Below are 23,559 nucleotides of genomic sequence, written 5' to 3' on the forward strand. Positions count from 1 at the left end.
CCCAGTTTTTATAACTGTGTTCTTCACAATTGATATACATAACTTCGTAGCAATGTCTAATTATACAATTGTCACTAATTAAGACATTTTTCCAAAACTTAATAATGTTAAACATTCTATAATGTACAAGGGGCACACGGCCTAATTCAGCATATAAGTAAGCAGTATTTGTACTTTTCTTCACTCCGAGAATTTGTTTACAGAAGTCTGTATGAAGTTTCTCGATATTGCAACCTATATTATTTCCCCATATTTCTGAACAGTAATTAACAATTCCACCAATAAAACAGTCAAAAAGCGACAATAAAGTTTCTATATTAAATGACATTCCCCGTATATTCTTTCTAAGCGCAAACAATGCTTTTCTTCCTTGTTCAGATAATTGTTTTTCAGCTTTGGTAACCTTGTTGTTAAAGTTGAAAAGTATTCCTAAGTAAGTGAATTGTTGTACAATTTCTAAAACATCATTACCAATATGCCAACACTCACTATCTTTTACTCTGCCATTGTTTCTAAAAACCACAATTTTTGACTTTTCCGCATTAACATGCATTTTCCAAGTATTACAATAGCTATGTAGTTCATTCAAACGACATTGTAAACCTTCCACAGATTCAGAGAACAGGACCATATCATCAGCGTACATTAAAAGAAACAGATTTAGGGAAGATAACTCGTAAGACAAACAACCGGCATTTAAAAAGCTATTTTCGAAATCGTTAACATATAAATTGAATAAAATAGGTGATAACACTTCGCCCTGCATTAATCCTAGGTTATTACAAAAATATTCACTTAAAAATCCATCAACACCAATACAGGATTTCACATGACGATATAACGCTTTAATAACTGACAATAATTTTCCTTCAATGCCAACCTTTGAAAGTTTAAGCCACAAAAGTCGTCTATCAATAGAATCAAACGCTTTTTTAAAATCGATGAATGCACAATATAACCTCTTCTTTTTACATAGACTGTTACTAATAATATAATGTAAAGCAAAAATAGCATCAAGTGTTCCACAGCTTGGTTTAAAACCAAATTGTGCATCCGTTATAACATCATTATATTTTGACCATTCCAATAACCGTTTGTTTAAAATTGAAGTAAATAACTTACACATATTACTAACAAGACTTATACCCCTGTAGTTGTTAGGGTCTGTAGAATCACCCTTTTTAAACACTGGAATAATTATTGAGGAAGACCACGTACTGGGAAAAATACCAGTATTTAATATACAATTAAAGAGATTATGTAGTATAGGTAAAAAATAGTCTTGAAATTCAATAAAATATTCGTTCAAAATTCCATCTTCACCGTGGGATTTTCCAGGCTTTAGATTACCGATAGCCTCTTTAATTTCATCAATACTAATGTTTTTATCTAGCTCTTCAAAAATACAATTAATATCTAAACCTTCATTTCCACTTTCGATGTCACCGTCATCCTGCGTGGAAGCAATTGATTTAAAATGCTCGTAAAAATTTTCCAAAGAAATATTTGAATTAGTTTTAGACCTTTTCTTAAATTTTGCGAAAAATTGTTTTGGGTTGTTTTGTTTTAACAAAGATAATTGGTCACCTTCAGTATTTTTGTAGATACGTTTGGCTTTGGCTTCGTGTTTTTTGTAGATACGTTTTTTACTTAAAAGATCCGCATGGTTAGAATTACATTTATAACTGTTAAATTTGCGCAACGCGACAACATAATCCTTATACAAAGATTTTAATTTCCTATCAAACCAGGGCTTATCGTCAACCGATAGGTATACTGTACGTCTATGGGTACTGCGTACTGTATTTGTTTGTTTCGGATTTTTGGATTGAAGCTTAAAATGTTGGCCAAAAGAGGAGTCTAACAAATTAACCAGTGTTTGTAGACGTTCGTCAAGTTCGTCTTGTGACGTAATACACTCAAAATTTACGGTATTGCTGATATTTTCACATCAAATAACAAATTCCATACGGCAATATCTTGTTGTGTATTCAGATATTTTGACACATGTGTTCAAGATGATCAGTCAAAAATTACCCCTAATTTATTTCTCCAACTCTCTGTCTAAATAAGATAATTGTCAATTGATAATTGACCAATCATTAATTAATTAATTTGCCTCCTGTTGCGCGTGGTCTAGTAACAACATTTGGCGCGTGACGTAGACAGATCAGACGACCCGCCGTGAACACCTCCCCCCTCCCACCCTCCCCGCGGGTAATTACACTCATTATCTGGGTAGTGCTCTTCGTCCAAAATTCACTTACTTTTTCCTCATCGAACCCAGCGGGAGAGATCAAAGAATCAACAACGAACACCAAAACATATAAAAAGGGAAGGACAAATATCAATTCATCATTAATTTGATTAACTTTGCTGGTATCAAAAGGTAATGTAAAATTGTTAAATGTAATAATGTAAAATTTTATAAGATCCGTTGAAATAGTTTTAAAGAAAAGTGCTTGCATATAATTTTGATATGATAATAAATATTTCAATTTACTTAGTATTATATAATTTGGAAATCGTGATTAATGAAAACAGATAAAAAAATTTAATCTTATTGTTATGTTAATTTGTAGCAAGTTCCAACCGATAACAATAATCATGGGAATTTCCGAGCCAAAAAAAGTTCCTACTCGATCCCGAATTAAGTACCGTCAAGATCAGGTAACAATCTAAACACAGAAATTGGTTTGACTTATATCGAAATCTAACGAACGTGTCTGATCGTTTGGAACAATTTAAAAAAAAAACGATTGTTATATCAATATAGAAGATAAACTATCAATATAAATTTGCATTATTCTAATTTAGCTGGAGACTTTGGAGGAATCGTTCCGTTCACACCAGTACCCAGACTCTGAGAGTATCGAGAACCTGGCAGAGAAAGTGGGCGTGTCGTCAGAGAGAGTGGCGGTAAGTCTGGTCACCTACAGTCCCGCAATATCCAACATCAGACAGATTTCTATATTTTGGCGTTAAGATATTATAAAAAATCAAACCAGTAAACTATTGGAAATAATTTTAAAGAAAGAAGTCGCTTATAATCTTGAATTTAAGGCATCAATTCTAAAATTGACAGTTTTTTCATTAAATATATTGATGTTTATCCCTTCAAACAAAAACAAAAACAAAAATTAAAAAAACATGCCTTTTGGGTAATATTATATTCACCCTTTTTTTCAGATTTGGTTTCAGAACAGACGCGCTAAGTTCAAGCGCGAATCTAAAGACGCTCAGATGAACTGGATGAGGAAACAGTTCTACACAACGAATCAAGACGTCCCCGTGACATCAGAGAATAATTCACATCTCATTTCCTGTAGCCCACCCGAGATGCATGGAGAAAGTCGACTGCAGCCCGACCGTCTTCCATCGAAAAAGTAAATAATAATTTATTATCATCTACATTGTATCGTAATTAAGAGCTCAGACACCAGCATAACGTCAGCGCCATTATCAACGTCATTAAATCATTAAGATTTTCCTCTCAGCATATCTTTAAAACTGAAACATTACATTTACAATAACGTACCTAAGAGTATTGATTTTAATTGCTTTTTAATTTTTTTTTATCAGTTTCCACTATTTACCGAACTCTTTGGCGGCCCGTTCGGACGACGGAAACTCGTCTTTCTCCTCCGGAGCTTCTTCGTCACCAAGTCCACCAACAGTGATGATGACGTCACCATCACCTTACTCCATACCACAAAGACAAAACATTACAGAGTACCCGTCATCTTATCCAGCCTTTTACCCACAATACATCTCGGACTATCAACAGTCGTACTTCCGGCACTATGCTCCTCCCCAACCCTTGATGCCAGTCAACCAAATGCATTTGCCGTACACGTCAGGGTATCAAATGATGACGCTCCAATGACGTCACTAGGAAATTTATTTCATAATGACATTGACTGAATATGAATTATTATAAATTATGTACATACTTGATCGACCGTTGTAAATGTGCTACTCTGATATAAAGAAATTAGAATAAAACAATTATTTTATTATGTCTTGTTGTGTTATATACCGGTATTAGTGGTCCATGTGTCCCATAGATAATTTTATTGTTGTTGATCATGTGGGGTTTTGGTGAGTTGGATAATCAAAGTACTGGAAGAATCAACATGCAAAAAGAACGTTCCTATTAAATATCAATGCATTGATCAATCTCCTAGGAATTCTAAATCTCATTCTATGGAGTTTTGGGTTAGCACCATAGCACCAAAATGGACAAGGAACTATCTTACGCCTTATCTTTATGTAGCATAGCTGTGTAGGTGGCGCTCAACCGGAAATAGATGCAAACAAAACCATTTCCTTGGAAATCACAAGATGAATTTCCTTTTATGCTCTGAACAAAATATATCTTGTTTTCAATAACTTACGGGTTGTAGTTTAACTGTTAGCATGATTATAAATCGCATGGTAGGTAAATGAAGCGACATCGGAAACTGTAATCACATTGTGCAATAAAACCTGTGAGTACCTAAAAATAATAACACAATGATGCAATAGATGAAGACAAAGGGAATAGAAAAATGCATACTAAAAATGCTAAACACACCGGCAGTTATAGAACGAAATACAAACATACACAACGAAATTGAAATTTTTAAAGAGAATTTTCATGCAAGTATAAATTACGCAATCCATATTATGATAGAAGAGACCTGGAGGTCCAGCCCCCACGATTTAGTATACCAAAGATCTGGCCTATTACAGCACAAGGCCCACGGTCACCAATTCCGTTATCTCTTACGACCAGTGCGTTTTGTCTGGTTCTCTCTGGGTCAAAAGTTATCTCGGGCACTTAATGATCGGGGCACTCTGAAAGACACAACGACATCTACTAAAATGAGGTTTTGTTTAGTGATATATTCTCTCCTTAACCTGTGGAAATTAAGCTGGGAATTTCCAGGTAATTCTTCAATTCAACTTCTATTCCAACTATTTAAAGTGGATTTTGATATTCTATTCGAACACAATCACCAGCCACCCCCTAAAAATGAGACCGAAAACCACGTGGCAGGCATCCAGTACTTTGCATGGACTACTATATAAATAGTGCCTGTTTGGGAGGGTAACAGTTGAAATTGACACCCCTCGAAAACCATTGTCAACCGACGCGAAGCGGAGGTTGACAATGGTTTTCGAGGGGTGTCAATTTAAACTGTTATCCTCCCAAACAGGCACTATTTATTTTGTTATACTGAATGTCTTTTTTAAAATCTTAAAGAAAATTTTGCTGCTTTTATATAGGAATAACGTGAATTCTACAGCGAACCGTACGCGCATAATTTTCGCGCATGTAACATTTTTTAATGTTACCCGTTGCCAAGTGCGTTGCTAACGCTGAGGGTAATAGTAAATATTATTAACTGCGTCTTAACCAATCAGATTTCAGTATTTAACATGAAAGTATAACAATATATGATATAGACCAATATTTTGATGAAGCTGCAAACATCGTTTAAAAACAAATTTTGATGAAACCAGTATTATAATACTAATTACCATCTTATTCAACTTTTATTGTGATCTAACATTAGCAGTAACTGTTACATCTATATGTTAAGGACGTCCGGTACGTTTCGAATGCACGAAGTCGCAAGTTCAAATCTACATATTGAAGTCTACAGTAATTGCGTTTAAGTACAGTAGCCAGTTCTTTTTCCATGGTCATTGTCAAAGAGTTTAGAGCGATGTTCTTGTAGCCCCCAGCTATCTCTTCTTTGTAGGCATTTAGGACACAATGTGTAGACATGAATGATAATACCAAACAATCTTAATTCCAGTATTTTTCTGGAAATTTTGAGCCATTTGATCTTGGAACTTTGGCCATGTATTGAATTTAGTAATGAACATTTTGTAAGCACAACTCCCTAAAACCGCTGCATGGAATTTAGAGAAACTTTTTGTTGGGTTTAGAACACAATGTGTAGATGTGCATATTACCAGGAAATTCTTATTTCATTAGTTTCCTTGGAATTTGGCCACTTTGAATTTCTTTATTTTTTTTAGGTTAAAGACAAAGTAATAGATATATACACATGTATATTGCAGGTAGTTTTTAGCTTATGACTTTTTGCGAGTGATGCCTTTTATCAAATTAATCTGTGTATTTAATGCATACTACTTATATTACATCTTGTGTTTCTTTTGTTGATAACAGAAGAGCGACAAGCTGGATTAGTTCCGAATTGTGGAGGTACGTTAAGTTTATGATTTTTTTATTAACAGGACTCATTCTTAAATATTACGTAACACATTATCAAATGTTCATAAAACAAAAATTTTACTTAATAGTTTTTATTTCGTGATGTTTGCTTAGATAGCAAATAAAATGATATATGATAATATAATGACATTAATATTAAATGATATAATATTCATAATACATGTAGCAATATATTTAGTCTTTAGGCTAGTGACAGTTTTTCCTGTACTTTTTGTTTTGGCTCTGACAGACACGTGGTCGAACGTCGCTAACCCCTGCCAACATAACCCCGACCAACAGCTGTACTACCCCCACCCCCACGACGCCGCCAAGTTCATCCAGTGTACAAAGGACGGGGAGATGTACATCATCCAGTGCCCCGCGGGCAAGGAGTACAACCCGTCAGTCACCCAGTGTGCCCATCCCGTGACCACCACGGTCAGTATCTCACCCAACCCACCAACACTCAGACCGTCAAAGTCTTTCAAAAAAGATGCCTCCATGTAGAACATTTCACTGTGTGTCATGCCCCACCGTCACCAAAATTTTCCAGTCACTCTTTCCTCAACTCCAATCCTTAAAATAAAGGTGCATAAACTTGAGGTAAAAACTCTGACTTGACGCCGAGTATTGACTTGAGGAAAGTTGTTCTGACTGGATATATCCCAATCTTCCTTAATTGAAAATCCCATCTTCCTTTGTTAACCCCCCTCCTTCCAAACATTTTTGCCTACACAATATACATATATAAACGATACAATCATAACTGACATTTGTTCATGGTTATCAAGTGGTAAATGACGTATTCCTGATTCCAGGCGCCTCTACCAGCAGTGACGAATCCTTGCACACAAGACGTTGTAGCCGCCAAAAAGATCTTCTTCCCTTACCCCAACGACCCGTCCCGCTTTATGATGTGTGAGGGGGTCATGCAGGTTAACATCATGACCTGCCCCTCTCCCTTGGTGTGGGACCAGGGTCGGGAGTCCTGTGTTTACACCGTCCTCACCGGAAGTCAGCCCTCACCCAATGTCGTCACCACCGTGGCTCCAGGTAAGCGTGTACAGTGACAGGTGACCACAGGTAACACAGGTATAACGTCCAAATATAGTAGTATTATTTAGTTATACAGGTTATTGTATATTTGTACCTATTCACAGCAAAACTTGTATCAGACACTGGTACACACATATCATAAACACTTTCACATGTAACATGTTACTGTCAAATTACTAGTCTTGATTGGAAAGCAATTTCTGATTCAGACATACTGCCAAATTGTGATTTTTTTACATTTATATTATTTACACAAACGTACATGTACCACTTCAATGTAGATGTTCACACATGTTCTGAATGAAAGGTCTCAACAGACATTTTTACATTTAATCCGATGCTTTAATTTCAGACTATTCTCGTCAGAAATGCCCCAATACAACACAGCCTACAGACGAAATCTACTTCCCCCACCCCGACGCCTCCAAGTTCATCCAGTGTGCTGCGGGGGGCACGGCCTACGTGCTGAACTGTCCCGAGGGTACGATATGGAGAGAGAGTGCGAAGAAGTGCCTGTCTCCATTCGCTAGCCCAGACCTGCCACCCACGTTGTAGAGGGACGAGGATGAAGACGAGGGGTGATCTCAATGTATATATACTGCCTTAGTGAATAAAAACTACAGAAACTTGTTCTTTCTTTTATGATATATAACAAATGTCTCCATTAAACTTGTTTTATATTTAATGATTAACAACAGTAACAAGAAAGGAACATCTTACTTGGTACAACCAAGGATCAATCTCCATGGTAACGTACCAATCAATCAGAAAAAAATACTTGTACCAGTAATCAATATGTACCGGTGCATGGAGTTGTTTTTGACACAGTTAAGACTCTTCTCATACATGTATGAACACAGCAATAACATGGAGAACCTGTCTGATGAGCTAATTGTCCTCATTGAGCGTCCCTTGATTAGAACCACCTAGGTCCTCCCCCGAGCCATGAGTTGCCTGACCTTGACCCGCCCTGTAACCTAGAACCTCCTCTCTGTCCATCCTGAAACCCTCCTCCAGGACCTGGAGGGAAATTCTGTCCTGGACCAAACGGGTCAAACCGCGGCCTTAGGTCAGGAAATCTTCCTCCCCGACGACCAAATAAAGGGTTAGGCACACCTACAAAAGACATCCATGATTAATATATGTTACATGTATTAATAGAATACAAATTAATAGAATACGTCAAAGAATACAAATGAGCTGAAAAAACATTTTGATGCTTTCTATGAATATCTTTACTATTCTAATAATTTTTTTTGAAAATCATTATTCTGTTGCATTTTTCAGATGCTTCTTTTCAATATGATAAAATGAAATTCATAAAAATGCTGGGCTTCAAATGCACTAATTTAAACATGTATCTATGTTTATCAGTTGGAGAGGGTGATTTAATTATACCTGTACTAAGTAGATCTTCCGTTACCCTTTCACTCATATTGTAAAATCACAGAATACATAACAATCTACTTACCATGGAACTGGGGGTAAAGGTCGTAATCCCCTCCGATCATTCCAGGACTGAACGGGGCCAGCGGAGGAACCCGCTGGGTGTACGGGTCAGCGGGAATGAAGGGGGGCACGAGTGTGGTCATCTGACTGAGCCACTTCCTGTGCTGCTTTCTGATTCGATACTCTGCCTTATACAACTGAAAAGTAAAGAATCATTCAATGGACAGACAATTTTTTTCTTACTATATTTTCCTACATCTCTCTAGACCTGTCAATTTTATGAATGAATGTGCATCAACAAACAGTTCATACATGTACTTACATCTGATTTTCAGTCACTGGTAGTACATGTATAGCAATATATGTCAAAGAACATGCATGATTGAATGTTTTACCTCTTTCCAATTCTGGTTCAATACATTCTGAGCTCGATCTGAAATAAATTTAAGAAATAAACAGTGTTAAAAAGTTCACAGGGGTATGAACTTGGTTGGTTATAAGATCAAATCATGTAAAGTCATAAAAATTGATCATGTACCAACCAAGTTCATACCCCAATGAAATTTTCAACATTGTAATCAGCTCTTATACTTACGTTCGAGAAAATCAAATCATAAAAAAATTACAAACATTGCAGTAATTTTGTGTTCATAGAAATGCAACGGTCAAAACATAAGCATGTATGAAGATCATTGTGACATCATGAATATGACGGTTCACCTCTTGACCTCTTATAAAGTTTACATAGACATTAATGTTTTTGCTCTTCACTAGGTTCAAACAAAACATATGGTCCAGAATGTGCAGATACAGATAAATGTATCTTCCTCTTAATAGAAAAGATAGATTAATTATTTTATGAATTATCGATACAGCATTGTCATGTGCATGCTATAACATTGAAAATAAAATGAAATACATCAAAGTAAAGCTTAATCAATTAAGAATACTCACTACCAAAGTGGTACAAGAAAAGACGTCTCCAAATAAATCTGTCATTACTGAGTCCATGGAACTCTTTACAGACTTGTGACATTGTTAACAGACTCAGAACATCTAAGTGACCAAGAATCTTTAGCTACAAGAAAACAACAGTTGTAGGTCAACATCAAACTGTAATTCCCATATGAAAGAAAGTAGAAAATTGTGTTATTGTCTTTCTACTTACCTTTAACTCATTACTTAGAGCTTGAATTCCATGAAGAGGTACTAAATTCATTGCTGTAAAATAGAAGGAGTTTTTGCATAATTTTTGCATTTTTAACAGAAAACGATTTTTTGAAATTTTGTTCTTTTGAAATTTTTCCATTATGAAGTAAATAAACTTCTTCAGTTTTTCCCTCTATACATTAAATCATACTTCTACAATCATATTTATGTCAAGCAATATCACTTTTAGTCCAAATGATTATAACAAGATGTGGTAATGTCCTAGGCAGTCTTGTATCCAAATACCAACACAAGGTTAAAATCCAACCTACCCTCTCTGTATTTCTGCTGTAGAGGTAAGCATATAGCATCCTTGAATATCCGAGACACTTGGGGTAAGTTCTGATAACAAGCACCTGCTTCTGTAGAATAATACAAAAACCTCATATAGTACTAACACCAAGACACTGGTATACATACACAATCAAATCATTGATATCAACTTATATTACTCCATTTAATTCACAAACACTTTTATGGTGATATCGGACACTTATTAGTGTGGATAAAAGTATATTATTAACAAAATACCTTACTTAAACCATTTTAGAATTTTACAATTTCATAATATTTGATGATAAAAAAAATGTAAATTTTTGAAAAGATAAAAAGCATAAAAGCCCTGTTGGGATTTAAACTTGTGACTTCAGATTCGCTCTAAACCATTGCACTTTGCTGTTATGTTACAATGCTGGGAGAGAAATAATTCAAAAAATTACTGGTATACTTGATTTCTTTGTTAATTTTGAAAGGAAGTACATTACAATATGGAGGTGTCCCATACCACCTTAACATTTTGGATTTTTCTACTTGTAATACCTGGGGCTAGTTCCTGTACAAAGTCCTTGGTCTTAATCTGACATTTACATTTATCCACATTTTCATCAATTTTGACAAGTCCTGAAATATCAAACATTGAACAACTACAAAATCAATGGTGAATGTTATGTTTAGAAAACTCTCTTATTTGTCATTAAAGCTTTAAATATATGTTAGAATGCGTGTAACAGTGCCTTATCTCAGAATTACCATGCACAACAAGAGAGGCCCCCATGGGGACTGCTGTAACTGTGTATACAGTGGGGCCACTTGAGGGGTGAGTGTACTCCAGACAGTAGAAGGCTGGGGCTTGCCGTCTCCAGGAAGGCGTGGGAGAGAAGTCTGACCCCTGGCCTAAGTCTGACCCCTGACTTCTCTCTGGTCCACAGCCCATCCCGTCTGTGTCTGTCTGTGTGTCTGTAGAGCTGCTGACCGAGTTCTGAAACGAGACAATACTTTGAGGTGGTCTTATTCATTGTATGTATGAGGTCCTACATGCAAAGGAATTCCAGCTTTAAAATAACAAGAGATGTTTGTGAAACACTTATGCCCCCCTCCCTTGGAAACATCCACAAAGAAAATGAACGTAAACTGCAAATAACTGAAATATTTCTATGTCCAAGAGCCATAACTCTGTCGAAAATTGCTCTATCATACCCAAAATCAAACTTGACCTAGATATTATTTAGATAACCTGTATACCAAATTTCATATCAATATGTTCATCCTCTGCGAAGAAAATGAGCGGAAACTGCAAATAACTGGAATTTTTCTACGTCCAAGGGCCATAACTCTGTCGAAAATTTCTCAATTATACCCAATATCAAACATGACCTAGATATTATCATGATAAACTTGTATATCAAATTTCATTCCAATATGTTCATCCTCTGCGAAGAAAATGAGCGGAAACTGCAAATTACTGGAATTTTTCTTCGTCCAAGGGCCATAACTCTGTCGAAAATTGCTCGATTGTACCCAATATCGAAATTGACCTAGATATTATACCGACCGACAGACCGACCGACCGACAGACAGCAGCAAAGCAATATGCCCTCCCTTCTTCGAAGGGTGGCATAAAAAATATTAGATTAAATAATTTGAATTTCCAGCCCATAGTTTACACGTATAATACAATTACACACAGATGGTGACAGCTATCACTCTGAATTGAGCCTTAATTAGATCAGATAAGCAATATATGTTACACCCTTACAAATGTACTTACTTGTACTTTATTACTTACTCTCTCCATGCCCCTGAGGATACTTGAGTCCGTGCAACAAAAGACACGACTTACGACGGTCGCTGACAGCAACCTGCACCTCCACTTACAAATATGACAGGTCATATTTCCTTCTTAACTAAGTACTTACAAGTATACTTGGCTGGTATCCCGCTTCCAACATCAATACATGGAGAACCAAACAGAGTGCCTCTTCATAAAACCTACACTGAGCGTCCGAGTACAACTCAGTGAGCAGGGCTGGCAGTCTGCCAGGAGTGGACTCGCAGCACAGTCTCGGCTCACTGAGACATTGAGTGACAACAGCCAGGTCCAACGGATTCACAGCCTCACTTTGGAAATTCATTACCCCACTTTGGAAATGTTCTGCCTCCATTTCATCAATATGTTTGCTTGTGGATGTTTGGCCTAACTGTTGACCTGGTATGGATGTGGAAGGTTGCTCACTGGTGCTTGAAGAACTTGTGGCAAGATCTGGCAACCCCAGGGGTCTGTTGCTTTGTTGCCCAGAGGCTGGTTGCTGAATTTCTATAAAGCAGTAAAGTACTACATGTAATCTTGTTTTGACAATTGCAATAAATGTTTATTAATATCCGAATAAAATGCAAATTTTTTCATTATTTAACTTGAAATTGCTGCATCTAAACCCAAAATTATAATCATTGTTACTCTTGCTGAAATCATATTCACAGACAATACCCAAATAGTGGCTTAGCCTAAATTTCTAAAAACAAATTGAAACCTTAGTACATGTACCAGAAATGATATTCTTTTGTGCATGTACTAACCCCCTAGTATACCTGACCACTGTAAAGTACATTGTGGTAGTGTTACCTTGGACATTATCTGGGTCAGTGCTAACTAGGTGTATCAGGTCCCCCGACACCAGCCCCAGGGATTTTAGGGTCTGGTCATCATCACCAAGGCAATCCTTCTTATTCAGACTCAAATAAAATGACCTGTAATGGACAAGAAACAATTATCTATCTGTAATGTGAAGGTAATACTTGACAGTTACTTGTACATACATGTACATGTATAAACATTTCATGAACTGAAAACTGTTAATCTGTAATATTAATGAAATAAAATATAAAGATTGGTAAAATCATTATAGCATTAGGGAATGAAATGTCTTGGAGCAGCTCATTAAACTTATTATTTAATATATTAATATTATTGATAAAATTTATTCAAATTTTAAAAATTGCAGCATTAAAAAAAAGAAATAAAATATTTTTAGGCTAAGGATCTCACATCATTAAATATATTCGCCATTTGATATAGTGATATAGATTTAATGATGATTAAATTTTGACATTGTATTTTTGGGGTTTAATTTTTCATCAAAATGATTAGGCTAGGTTTTCATATACGAATAAGAATTATAATTTTTATGCTTGCAACGGCATAGATTTATGTCTCTGGCAATACTGATGTATTCCTCTGCCTTTTTCGTTGGGGGGGGGGGGGGGGGGGCAAATTTTAGATATAAAAAAACCGGAAAGGGCTACATTATATATTGCAGCAAGCATCTGTGCTAATTTCGCATACCATGCATCTATTTGTAAACAGAGTAGCAATAGAGAACTATTGTCTAATTGCGATAAAAAGAGATTGTTACCCTGTCAATATATCAGAGAACGTGTTGGATACGGCGGCCAGCATATGGGAGAGTGTTAGCTCGGATTCATCCCCATCCAACTGGACTGTGCGACTAACAGTTCTGTACTTTATACGAAACTTCATCATAAGTAAGTCCTCCAGGGAAGCTTGGTGAAAATTATTAAAGTCTTTTCATAACTCCTAAAAAAAAGAGTTCCAACTTTGACACAATGGGTAAGAGAGTTGTCTCTCTTTTAACATGACCGTTCGGGTGTTTGCTGAACGAAATAAAAAAACACGGATATGAAAATTACATGACTAAATGATGATCTATACTGTGTTAATTATTAAACAATACAGTTTTGAATCATGGACACAAAAGGCATCATAGTGGAAACCCCTTTTAAACCGTAAACTGTTTATAAAAGAATTGATACAGGATTTAAGGAAATATATAGACATGATAGGTGGTTTGTCTTTTGGGGGAACAAAGGAAATATCAAAGTAAAAACAAACAAATAATTTCTAATTTAATTAATGAAATAGAAGTAAAAGTATATGTATATTTCATAAAATTAGGAAAATATACCACCCTCACAAAATAATAAATTATACCATTTAATACAATTAAATCAAATCTTACAGCGACAGCAATTTTCATTATGTTTGAAAAATTGTTCATGTATTTATTGTTTTAAAGGTATCTTCAAGAATTAAAATAGCTTTATTTAATGGATCAATAAATGAAAAAATAATAATTCGAAACAAAATACATAACACAAATTTAAAAAAAAGAAATATAAAAAACACATGTACACAACAAAATTAATCAATTTATAAAATAAAAGAACCTCCGTTTCCACGTTCTAATCTGTCAGGTGCTACACGGCGAATAGGTAATCTGATGTCGCCTCTCTATCTATTCCAAGGAAAGACGGTCCCCTAATGATAGAGCACAAGAGGGGAGTGAATGAACATCCTGCTATCTGCCGAACCCCTCTGCCCCCGTCATGTGCGCCCCGGCCGAGCACCTGTCTATTACACCCCTTGATTATTAATTAAATCAACTACCAGTTATCTATTACCTTAAATCAACAACTTACACTAATTGAAATGTTATGACGTTAAAAGCAATTTTGTATTACTTAAGCGATGATTAGTTTCAATTATTTCTTTCCGGATATTGAATTTTTAAAGGAGAAAAATCGCTGACAGCTGTATAAAATAAATATTTATAATGCTATATCGAAACATTCTACGAAATTTACCCGGAATGCGACCAAAAACTAAACTTAGTTCTTGTTTATTTGAAAATTGAATGTTGAATAATTTGGTTCACTCCACTTACAACCAATATGTCGAATTCAAAAAAATTTTCTATAATTTATTTTTTTTCCGGGATGTGAAATTCTTGAGAGATTAACCACACAGTGCCTGTTACAGCAAGAGGCAACAATATTGTCCATTTAAAATGTCAATGATCATCGAGTGAATCCCTATCAGTAATTTTTCTCAATGAAATATTGATAAATATTGTATATTTAAGTACCCGTGGGTAGAAATGTTCAATAATATATATATACACTCGACATAATTTAATTACAATGTATATCATAAAGTCTAGTCCAATTTGAAAATGTTTGTTTAAATAAATACTATAGTATATGAATATTGGCTTCCTGCATTAGCTATGCATGATGTATGTCAATAGGTCAATGACCCGGTCCGCTTAAGGTATCCCTGTACTTTCCCAGATCTATCTGTGTCAAGCTGCACGTGCACTTTAGCGTCTGGTCATCTATACGGATGACAGGGGCCTGCATTCATTGAACATCTTCGCACTTCATTTCATGATAATGGGCTCCTATTTCTCGTCATTAACAGTTGTATCTCTTGCGACTATTTTCCTATAATTCATTTTTATGAATGAAAATCGTCAATTAAGGAGTGTTGATTGCGAGTTTAATTGAATGTTTCTATCTCTGATTTTTTTCCTGGTTCGACTTTAGAATTTACGGTACCGAACACTGCATTCATTAGCACCATTACACGGGGGTAATTTCCATAGAAATCAGCTATTCTCTTCTGTTCTTCAGAGCACGTGTGCTCTACTCTTGTTATTTTTGAATTTTATTTCCATCTGCCGAGCGAAGTCTCATAACTAAAAGTCATTCTTTTAATTAGACCAAGTTTTGCAAACCCTGTTAATGGCGGACCCGGGATGCCTTCCGTTTGACTTCATTTCCCGGCTTTTTATCTGCGAACGAATCTATAGTATGACTGTCATCAAACGAACAATGAACTAAACAAACCGACCAATTTAACTTATATCTGGATTACATAAAGTGTAAATAAGACAATCAACTCAAATTATATCGTATAAAAAATATTTCAATTACTAAATATATTGAAAATTTGTTTAATTGTATTTGGTATATATAATTTTAATTCTTATTATTTTTACGCTATTTTAAAAGATTTTATTACAATTGATATCCATTAATGTAGCATGTTCCTTCCGTTTAATTTCTTATTCATTGGTTAAAAAGTCACAAACGATATAAATGATATGACATATATATGATAAAAACAGGTGTATAGTATACAATATATGATAAGTTTCAATAAAACGCAAACCATGCATTGAATTGAACAAATCTAGTTTGTCTCATTACAATGGTTTATAGAAGTTATATCGTCCTCTTCCTAAAGACATTCTGTAACATTGACTGCCTTTTGTTGTTTGACGTCTACTCGAGAATCTTTATTCTTATTACCGGTAGCCTTTTACGTGGGGGTTAATACGGATTTAATTTGGTCACCGAATTGAATTCTTGTATGTTACCCCTGACTTTGGTGACACGCACAAACCCCTCTTGACCATTTTATTTCTACAATTTTGACATAACTCAATTATTTGAAAGGAAAGAGTTCAGTCAAGTTCAGGTGTCAAGGGCATTGTCTTCCGTAGGGTCAAGTTTATAGTATGCAGCCGAAAGTCAAAGTCGCCGAAACCGGACGACTGGATTTGGCAGAAAAGTTGTCCCCTCTTGATTGTTCATTGTTTTCAACGAATAAATTCATATTTCCTATCTATAAACTAACACACAAAATATTAGGAAATGTCCATTAATCACAAATGCATGTAAAAAATAATCAATCACAATTCTTAAAAGAGACAAATGTCGGAATCTCCTCTTTGAGGGAGACCTCTGTTAACTACATGTAAACTCCTCACACGTGACCTCAGTCTAATGAGACCTTCGTGCAGAGGTTTTCCTGGTATGAATTACGCGCATTTCAAAATCTAAGTGAATCGAAATTGTCTTGGCTCTAAATATTTGAAATGTCATCAATCACGCTGACTGTTTGGTGCTCTGTTCAGTCGACTCTGTCAGTCGATTTAAATGTTTTAAAATAGACTTATCCGAAGAGTGTTGTCACTGAAATGACGTTTTTATGACATCTGCTAATTGCGACCAAACGAACATCGAAGATCGAAAAAAAAACGGCGACAAATACCGGAGTTCTGTTTTAGACTAATTGTGTGGAAGTCTCAACACAAACTTTAATCGACTGACAATATCTTCAGATCCTAATTTGATTACTTTCTGTATATCTGTTTGATTTCGTTTGACAATTTGATCCCCGGTGCTATCTGTACGAGGGGCGGTGTCCTCTGACCACCGCTTTCCCGACTTTTGGCCCGGATCATTTACCTGCCGGTTAATTGCTCACGTAAAGACTTCTGTGTCGTAGATTGTGTTCCATTGTCAGCCCTTAATCCCTTACTTATTGCTCGGGCTTAGACACCCGATGTTTATGAGGGTAACTGATCGCTTGTTTGAATGCTGTCATAGGCGTAATGACGAGCCAAGAAAGCAGTTGTCAAAGACCGTAGTCAGATTCCTACAACTCGTGGTCGTCCCTGACTAGTACCTTTAGCAGGAACCGTCCCAGAAGTCGTAAATCTAGCCCGCATAGAGTCAAAAGAGGGACTATTTAATACAATCTAAACAAAAATACGACCACATCCTCGTGGTGCTCTCGGTAAGGACGTACTATCTCGACTCCAGTGTCGGCGTGGTCTTAAAGGCTGATTGGCCTCGTCCGGAAACAAGGAAGGGCACCTATTCATGTTTTATACATTGCCTAAATATCTAACTTAATTTTGAGTAACGGCTTTTAGAACAGAGAATAAATAAGGACCAAAGAAAAACTTTCCTGACATGCATGTACTTTTTTTTTAACTTTGAAAATGAACCTAAAAAAGAAAGAAAGAAAGGAGAGAGGAGATAATAAATGAAAAATAAAAGAAATTGTTTTTTGCAATGAAAAAAAAAATTAATAATAATGAAATCGACCAAAGCGCACATTAATCAGGTGAGTTAATTCATGCTTGGCTGGCGTCAGGATTCAATAATGCTGTATTCGCAGCATTAACAACGACAGAGGAAGCTGGAAACAAACCTCGAATGACGTTTTTCAATAAAAGTAATAACTTAATTCATGATTTATATTCTTGTTTCGTAATATGCAGGTAATAAACGACTGTGTTTTATTGGCGAGGGAACAATGGCGTATTGACTTTTCTACAAATGTAATTCCTGCCTAAGTTTGGCTCGGTTAGTGCCCAGTCACTGTTTACTTAAGGCCTTGAAAAGAAAAAGCGATAAACACATTATTATGCACGTCAGTGTAATACGATGCAATAATGCAAATTCGCAGTCAACTCAGCCAAACGCGCTGTTTCTCCGGATTCTTCATTCCGGGTAAAAAAAACCAAACGTTCGCTTCATTATCAGCGTCTAAATGAAAAAATATTGTAAAATGTTTGAGTTTGGTAAAAAAAAAAAAAAGATAGTTGCTTTACCAATAAAACTTTTCGAAATTCAACTGTCCATTTTTCTTTAACACTATGTTATTTAAATTTCAAATTAATAAAAGTATATCGTTGTGCTGTCGGTTGGTATCCAATCATCAATTTATTCTTTCTCCTATATTTTCCTGTGGTCTAATTGTGTGGGGTATCGCCCTAAGAACACCCATGCAGGTTTCGCTATTGTCTTGAAGTCTTAATGTAAACTTTTTGTTTTGTATATTTTTAGTTGCCAAGATCTTTATCAGGAAATTGAATCTTTTCTATGTAGACCGCAGTTTTTTACGCACATTAACGCAGTTTTAATTGCATTTTTATGAAATGCATGAAAAGAGTAAAATGCATATAGCTATTTTTTTGTCATTGAAATTTACAATGCTACAAATGATGGTCAGTGAAAATGATATGAAGCAAAAACGCACCTAACTACCAATAATTCGGTGTGCCCTTACTGTAACTTGAAATTCGAGAGAACTTCAAACATTTCAAGGTTAATATTCAAAGTGTCCTCTCTCACCAAATGTTCATGTAATTAGTAAACCGGTACATGACTCCAACAATAACCCGAATTACTCATTCACTGCTCGGATCGTTTTACCCTGAACGCGCGTTCTGCGTAACCCTACCCACCGAGTATCTGTTCCTGGCCCCCAAGGCCTACAACTTTTACACGGCCGTGTTTTACTTTTCCTCTCTCTTTTGAAAAGTTGCGGGTGGTGGTGAAAATGAAAATACAACGTTTTGCCACGTGATAACAAGATGGGCGTCAACGACCAGCGGGAAGTCCTAATACCCCGGCGAGTTTGGCGACATCTCGTTAATGGCGTAATTGCACGTTATGTCAACGAGATCGCGTTCAGCAGTCAATTTCACAAAGAGGCTGCTTTGTAGGGGGATGACGGCGTTACTTAATGCTCACTACCTGCGGCGGTAACTGTCTTAGAAGAATGAAATTTGTCATTTCGACCCTAAAATGAACATTCGACAGCAAATTAGACCCAGATAAATGGGGCATTAACATCTTTTTCGAGATTTTAAAAGTCAAGTAATGATAGCAAATGAAGAGTCTAAAAGCGCATTCTTATAAGCATGGACACGAATTGTTACAAATATAATGGTTCCCTTTACGTCACCGTTTGACTGGCAGTGATGGTACCTTACAATCATAGGTTGTTGACAAATAGAACACGTGGAAAAAATAAAATTACAGAGTGAATGGAATTTGTATTATTGGGCCACTCACTTTTTAGACATTGTCACTTATTTATAACGTATTTACATTGTAGACGTCGCAGCTTATTTATAACGTATTTACATTGTAGACGTCGCCGCTAATTTATAACGTATTTACATTGTAAACGTCGCCGCTTATTTATAACGTATTTACATTATAGACGTCGCCGCTAATTTATAACGTATTTACATTATAGACGTCGCCGCTAATTTATAACGTATTTACATTGTAGACGTCGCCGCTTATTTATAACGTATTTACATTGTAGACGTCGCCGCTAATTTATAACGTATTTACATTTTAGACGTCGCCGCTAATTTATAACGTATTTACATTATAGACGTCGCCGCTAATTTATAACGTATTTACATTATAGACGTCGCCGCTTATTTATAACGTATTAACAAATAGGTAACGGTGTTAAAATCTTTCAAAAGAAGGAGATATGATCGTTATTTACACAAAACATGATACCCTTTTATCAGATAAATAGCGTTCATTATGAAATTGTAAAAACATTGTCCATTTTCCTCCTGTACATGTAATGTTTTTGATTTAGAAAAATATTTTTTAATTAATTAATTAAAAATAAATCAAGTTTTTCTTACGCAACTTTTACATAAATTTTGAACGATATCAATGCACCATGATTTCTTTTTCGTTACATCTTTAATGGAACCTATTAATTTTTCAGAAAAAATGATCGTTTTTACATGGTATACATAGATTTATTTTCCCTATAATTCTCAGTCTTACGTAGACCAACTTCCTCCATCTTTCAGACCTCCTTCACGTTTTCTTTGTAATAACCGATTTGTTGTGTGTACAGATGGCTTAGAAACCTTTCCTTAATCAGTCCCTAATTCCGGATAAATCACCGGGATTTCCTCTGACAATAAGAGCTAGACTTCGAGGAATAAAGGCGACATATTTACAACAGAATAAAATGATTCCAGAATCCCTGCTACCATGGCTGCCCAATCAGTCATAAAATTCATAAGTAGCCGCCTTTTGTGCTGAAATGTCCGGTGTTGGATGCCCATTTGGAGAAAATTGATTTTCGGTAACTTCTGAACAATGTTGGACCCGGTTTCTCCAATGCTTCGTTTAACATCCGATCGCGGGATATTAAATATCCCCCTTAAATAGCAATACATCTTGAACAACGTCTTACAAGGAACTCCATATCATTAGTTAGTTTACCAAACAAAACACTTTACTAATTACAGAACCGTTGGATGTTTGGTACATCCACAGAAGCAGGATTAAGCTTCCTTGATCCCTCGCTGTTTCCCGAACATTATTTTCGCGCTGGAATAATTTAGCATGTGGAATTAAGCCCACCGAGTTACATCACTGCCCGAATGAATACAAATTTTATTCTGTGAATACATTAGATCACATTAAGTTAGGAGATTTATTATTTCTTTACGAGAACGGATCATCTTTCAAACGGCTCTGATTTTTGTGGTGCGGCTCCGTACCTTCTGTATCCTAGATTTACCCGAGCAGGCCTTGCAATTAATCTTGGCAGAAGAACTGTATTAAACTGAACTTTCTTTCTTTTAATCCAAGGACTACGAAGTCAAGGCGAAGATATGCTGGGGAAAATTAAGTTTCATTATTTTTAAATGTTGAAATATGATATTTATGTTCACAAACTCCATAAACGCAGAAGGCCTCTTTTAGAGCACGTAAAACCAAAAGCAAAATACGAAAAAAAAAAATGAATAAAAAAAAAACATGCGGGGTATAAATCATGGAACCAAACCAGTGTTATTACAAATATCATAATCAAACAAAAATCAAGTGTAATTTAACTTACTTTGCCATTTATCATTTTGTAAAAGATAGAGAAATTAGAAGGAAGAAAACCAGAACATGCAAAATAAATGCACATGCACATATATTTTACATAATATATATTTTATGCATTATATAGATTTTATTCAACAAGCAAATTTGAAATCATTAAAAGGGTTGGATGATCAAATACTGCCCATCAGATCTACCATAGAATTATATATATGATTTTAACCATATGTTAAGTCATTCAGTAAAGAAAAAATCAAAACATTTCAGCTCTAAGCATTGAGCATTCTCCTAAAATATTTAAACAAAACTCTTTATCTCAGTGAGATTAATTTAGTCTAAAAAAAAAAAGCCACGATCATCCATTAAACCAGTTCTATTCTATTCTAAAAATCTAAAAGCAAATTCATACAGGTATTTCTGGGAAAACTCTCACAATTATTATTTGAAATAAAATAGAAAGCGTTTTTATGGGTTGTCATGAATATGTTTGATTTTAATATGTGTAGTGAATTAAGAACATTCAAAATTAAAAATAATAATTATTATAATATTGATAATTAGAAATATAATTATACTGATTTACTGTTTTACATACTGAAATTTTATTCTGTGGATTTTATTTGAATAAATACTAATATTTGAATTTTTGTTGCTTTACAAAATAATGTAAAATTAAAAAAAAAAACCAGAAGTGATATTTCAAATTTTCAAAACAACAATTTCTAAAATATTTCTTATTGTCCTATATATAAAACAGCTGTAACTAAACAATAAGAATAGAAAATGAAAAAGAGAAATCGTGATGTTCGCTGATACGATGAGCTGAGATAGACTCAAGGTCATCAAAGAGATCAAACAGGGATAATCTGTCGATAATCTGCCGATTCTGTCTTGTGTAGCAACACCTTACCGGGGCTTACTTATGGACACGCAGCCTCGGTCTGATCTAGTGACCGCGGGACCCGAGGGGTGGTGTCAGGATGATCCAATATTTATCAGATCTGGGTAACGCGACACGACCACAATGTGATATTTGCGTTTTTTAAAAGAAAATGCAAAATCTTAATTCCACGGACGTGTAGCAAAGGTGATACCCAACCGGCCAAAGTGTCTGGTCGGCCATGAAAGTTTTATGAGTGATCAAGGTAAAAACGGAGCAGAGCGGGGGATCGCCTTTCCTATTCTGACGATGTAATTTGGAGGTTACGAGTTGTCTGTTAATGTCGTCAACATAACGCAAGTCACGTGACTGTTTGGAGGTCATTCGAACCCCTTTGGAGTCAAGAACGACGGGTTCATCGAGTCAATGTTTAGGGTATTCGATACAGCGAATATAACTTTATATCGTAGATAGAAAGGAATATAATTATGCTGTATGAGTAATACGTCCCGGAATTTAAATCTTGTCTATTTAAAAAATACATTATCCCAAAAACTACATGCAAACGTATTGAGAATCGTGACATCTTCGATCTGTTGATAACGAATCACAAAGGCTCCAATAAACTGTAGTTTTTAAGTAAAATCATTGGCGTGTGATTTGTTGAAATGTGTAAGTCGCTTTATCGTTTTATCTTTGTCCATATCTAGATGTAAGATTTGATAATTCCTCTCACTTTGGGAGGGAATCAGATCTTAGAGAAGCCTACATTGTGAGGGGTTCCGTGACACGGAGGGAGAGCCGTTGTCTCTTCCACCGATTTCTTGAGGGAAAAAGAAAGCAAAACGTTGATGTGGGTAAATAAATAACAAACCGCATGCACAGTCCGTACTCTCAACTGAAGAAACACAAAGCCCTCGTTAGAGAGATCGGGCCCCGTTTGTCGGTGACACAGCCCAGCTATACCTAGGTATGCATGCGGCAGGGTACTCCACCAAAAGGTTGATTGACGGAAAATTAATCAGATTGTGTAAACGATTACAAAATCAAGCGTCACACGGCGATTCAGAACCGCAGTTATATTTTCTGTACGTTCATTGAAAGTATTTAATACTTTTTACAGATTTTGGCCTTTGCT

The 23,559-nt window shown here is 35.6% G+C and overlaps 3 protein-coding genes across 3 annotated transcripts; 2 read left to right on the forward strand and 1 right to left on the reverse strand.

Moving 5' to 3' along the window:
- The first annotated feature begins 2,607 nt into the window (after positions 1–2,607).
- LOC128158278 (paired mesoderm homeobox protein 2-like) lies at positions 2,608–4,046 on the forward strand. The gene is made up of 4 exons (XM_052821037.1): positions 2,608–2,670; positions 2,818–2,919; positions 3,190–3,386; positions 3,583–4,046. Exons 1-4 carry the CDS (start codon positions 2,608–2,610, stop codon positions 3,884–3,886), a joined length of 666 nt encoding a protein of 221 aa, XP_052676997.1. The 3' UTR covers positions 3,887–4,046.
- Positions 4,047–4,777: 731 nt separating this feature from the next.
- On the forward strand, positions 4,778–7,915 carry LOC128160608 (uncharacterized). Its single transcript, XM_052823942.1, has 5 exons — positions 4,778–4,930; positions 6,185–6,220; positions 6,480–6,667; positions 7,048–7,282; positions 7,638–7,915. Exons 1-5 carry the CDS (start codon positions 4,867–4,869, stop codon positions 7,838–7,840), a joined length of 726 nt encoding a protein of 241 aa, XP_052679902.1. The 5' UTR covers positions 4,778–4,866; the 3' UTR covers positions 7,841–7,915.
- Positions 7,916–7,949: 34 nt separating this feature from the next.
- Positions 7,950–13,807, reverse strand: LOC128160607 (F-box only protein 7-like). Its single transcript, XM_052823941.1, has 11 exons — positions 13,633–13,807; positions 12,843–12,967; positions 12,139–12,536; positions 10,973–11,201; positions 10,763–10,843; positions 10,216–10,305; positions 9,903–9,955; positions 9,689–9,812; positions 9,130–9,167; positions 8,757–8,931; positions 7,950–8,401 (listed from the first exon to the last, which is right to left on the reverse strand). Exons 1-11 carry the CDS (start codon positions 13,758–13,760, stop codon positions 8,202–8,204), a joined length of 1,641 nt encoding a protein of 546 aa, XP_052679901.1. The 5' UTR covers positions 13,761–13,807; the 3' UTR covers positions 7,950–8,201.
- Between the last annotated feature and the right edge of the window lie 9,752 nt (positions 13,808–23,559).

Source organism: Crassostrea angulata, chromosome 8, assembly GCF_025612915.1.
Source record: "Crassostrea angulata isolate pt1a10 chromosome 8, ASM2561291v2, whole genome shotgun sequence".
NCBI lineage: Eukaryota > Metazoa > Mollusca > Bivalvia > Ostreida > Ostreidae > Magallana > Magallana angulata.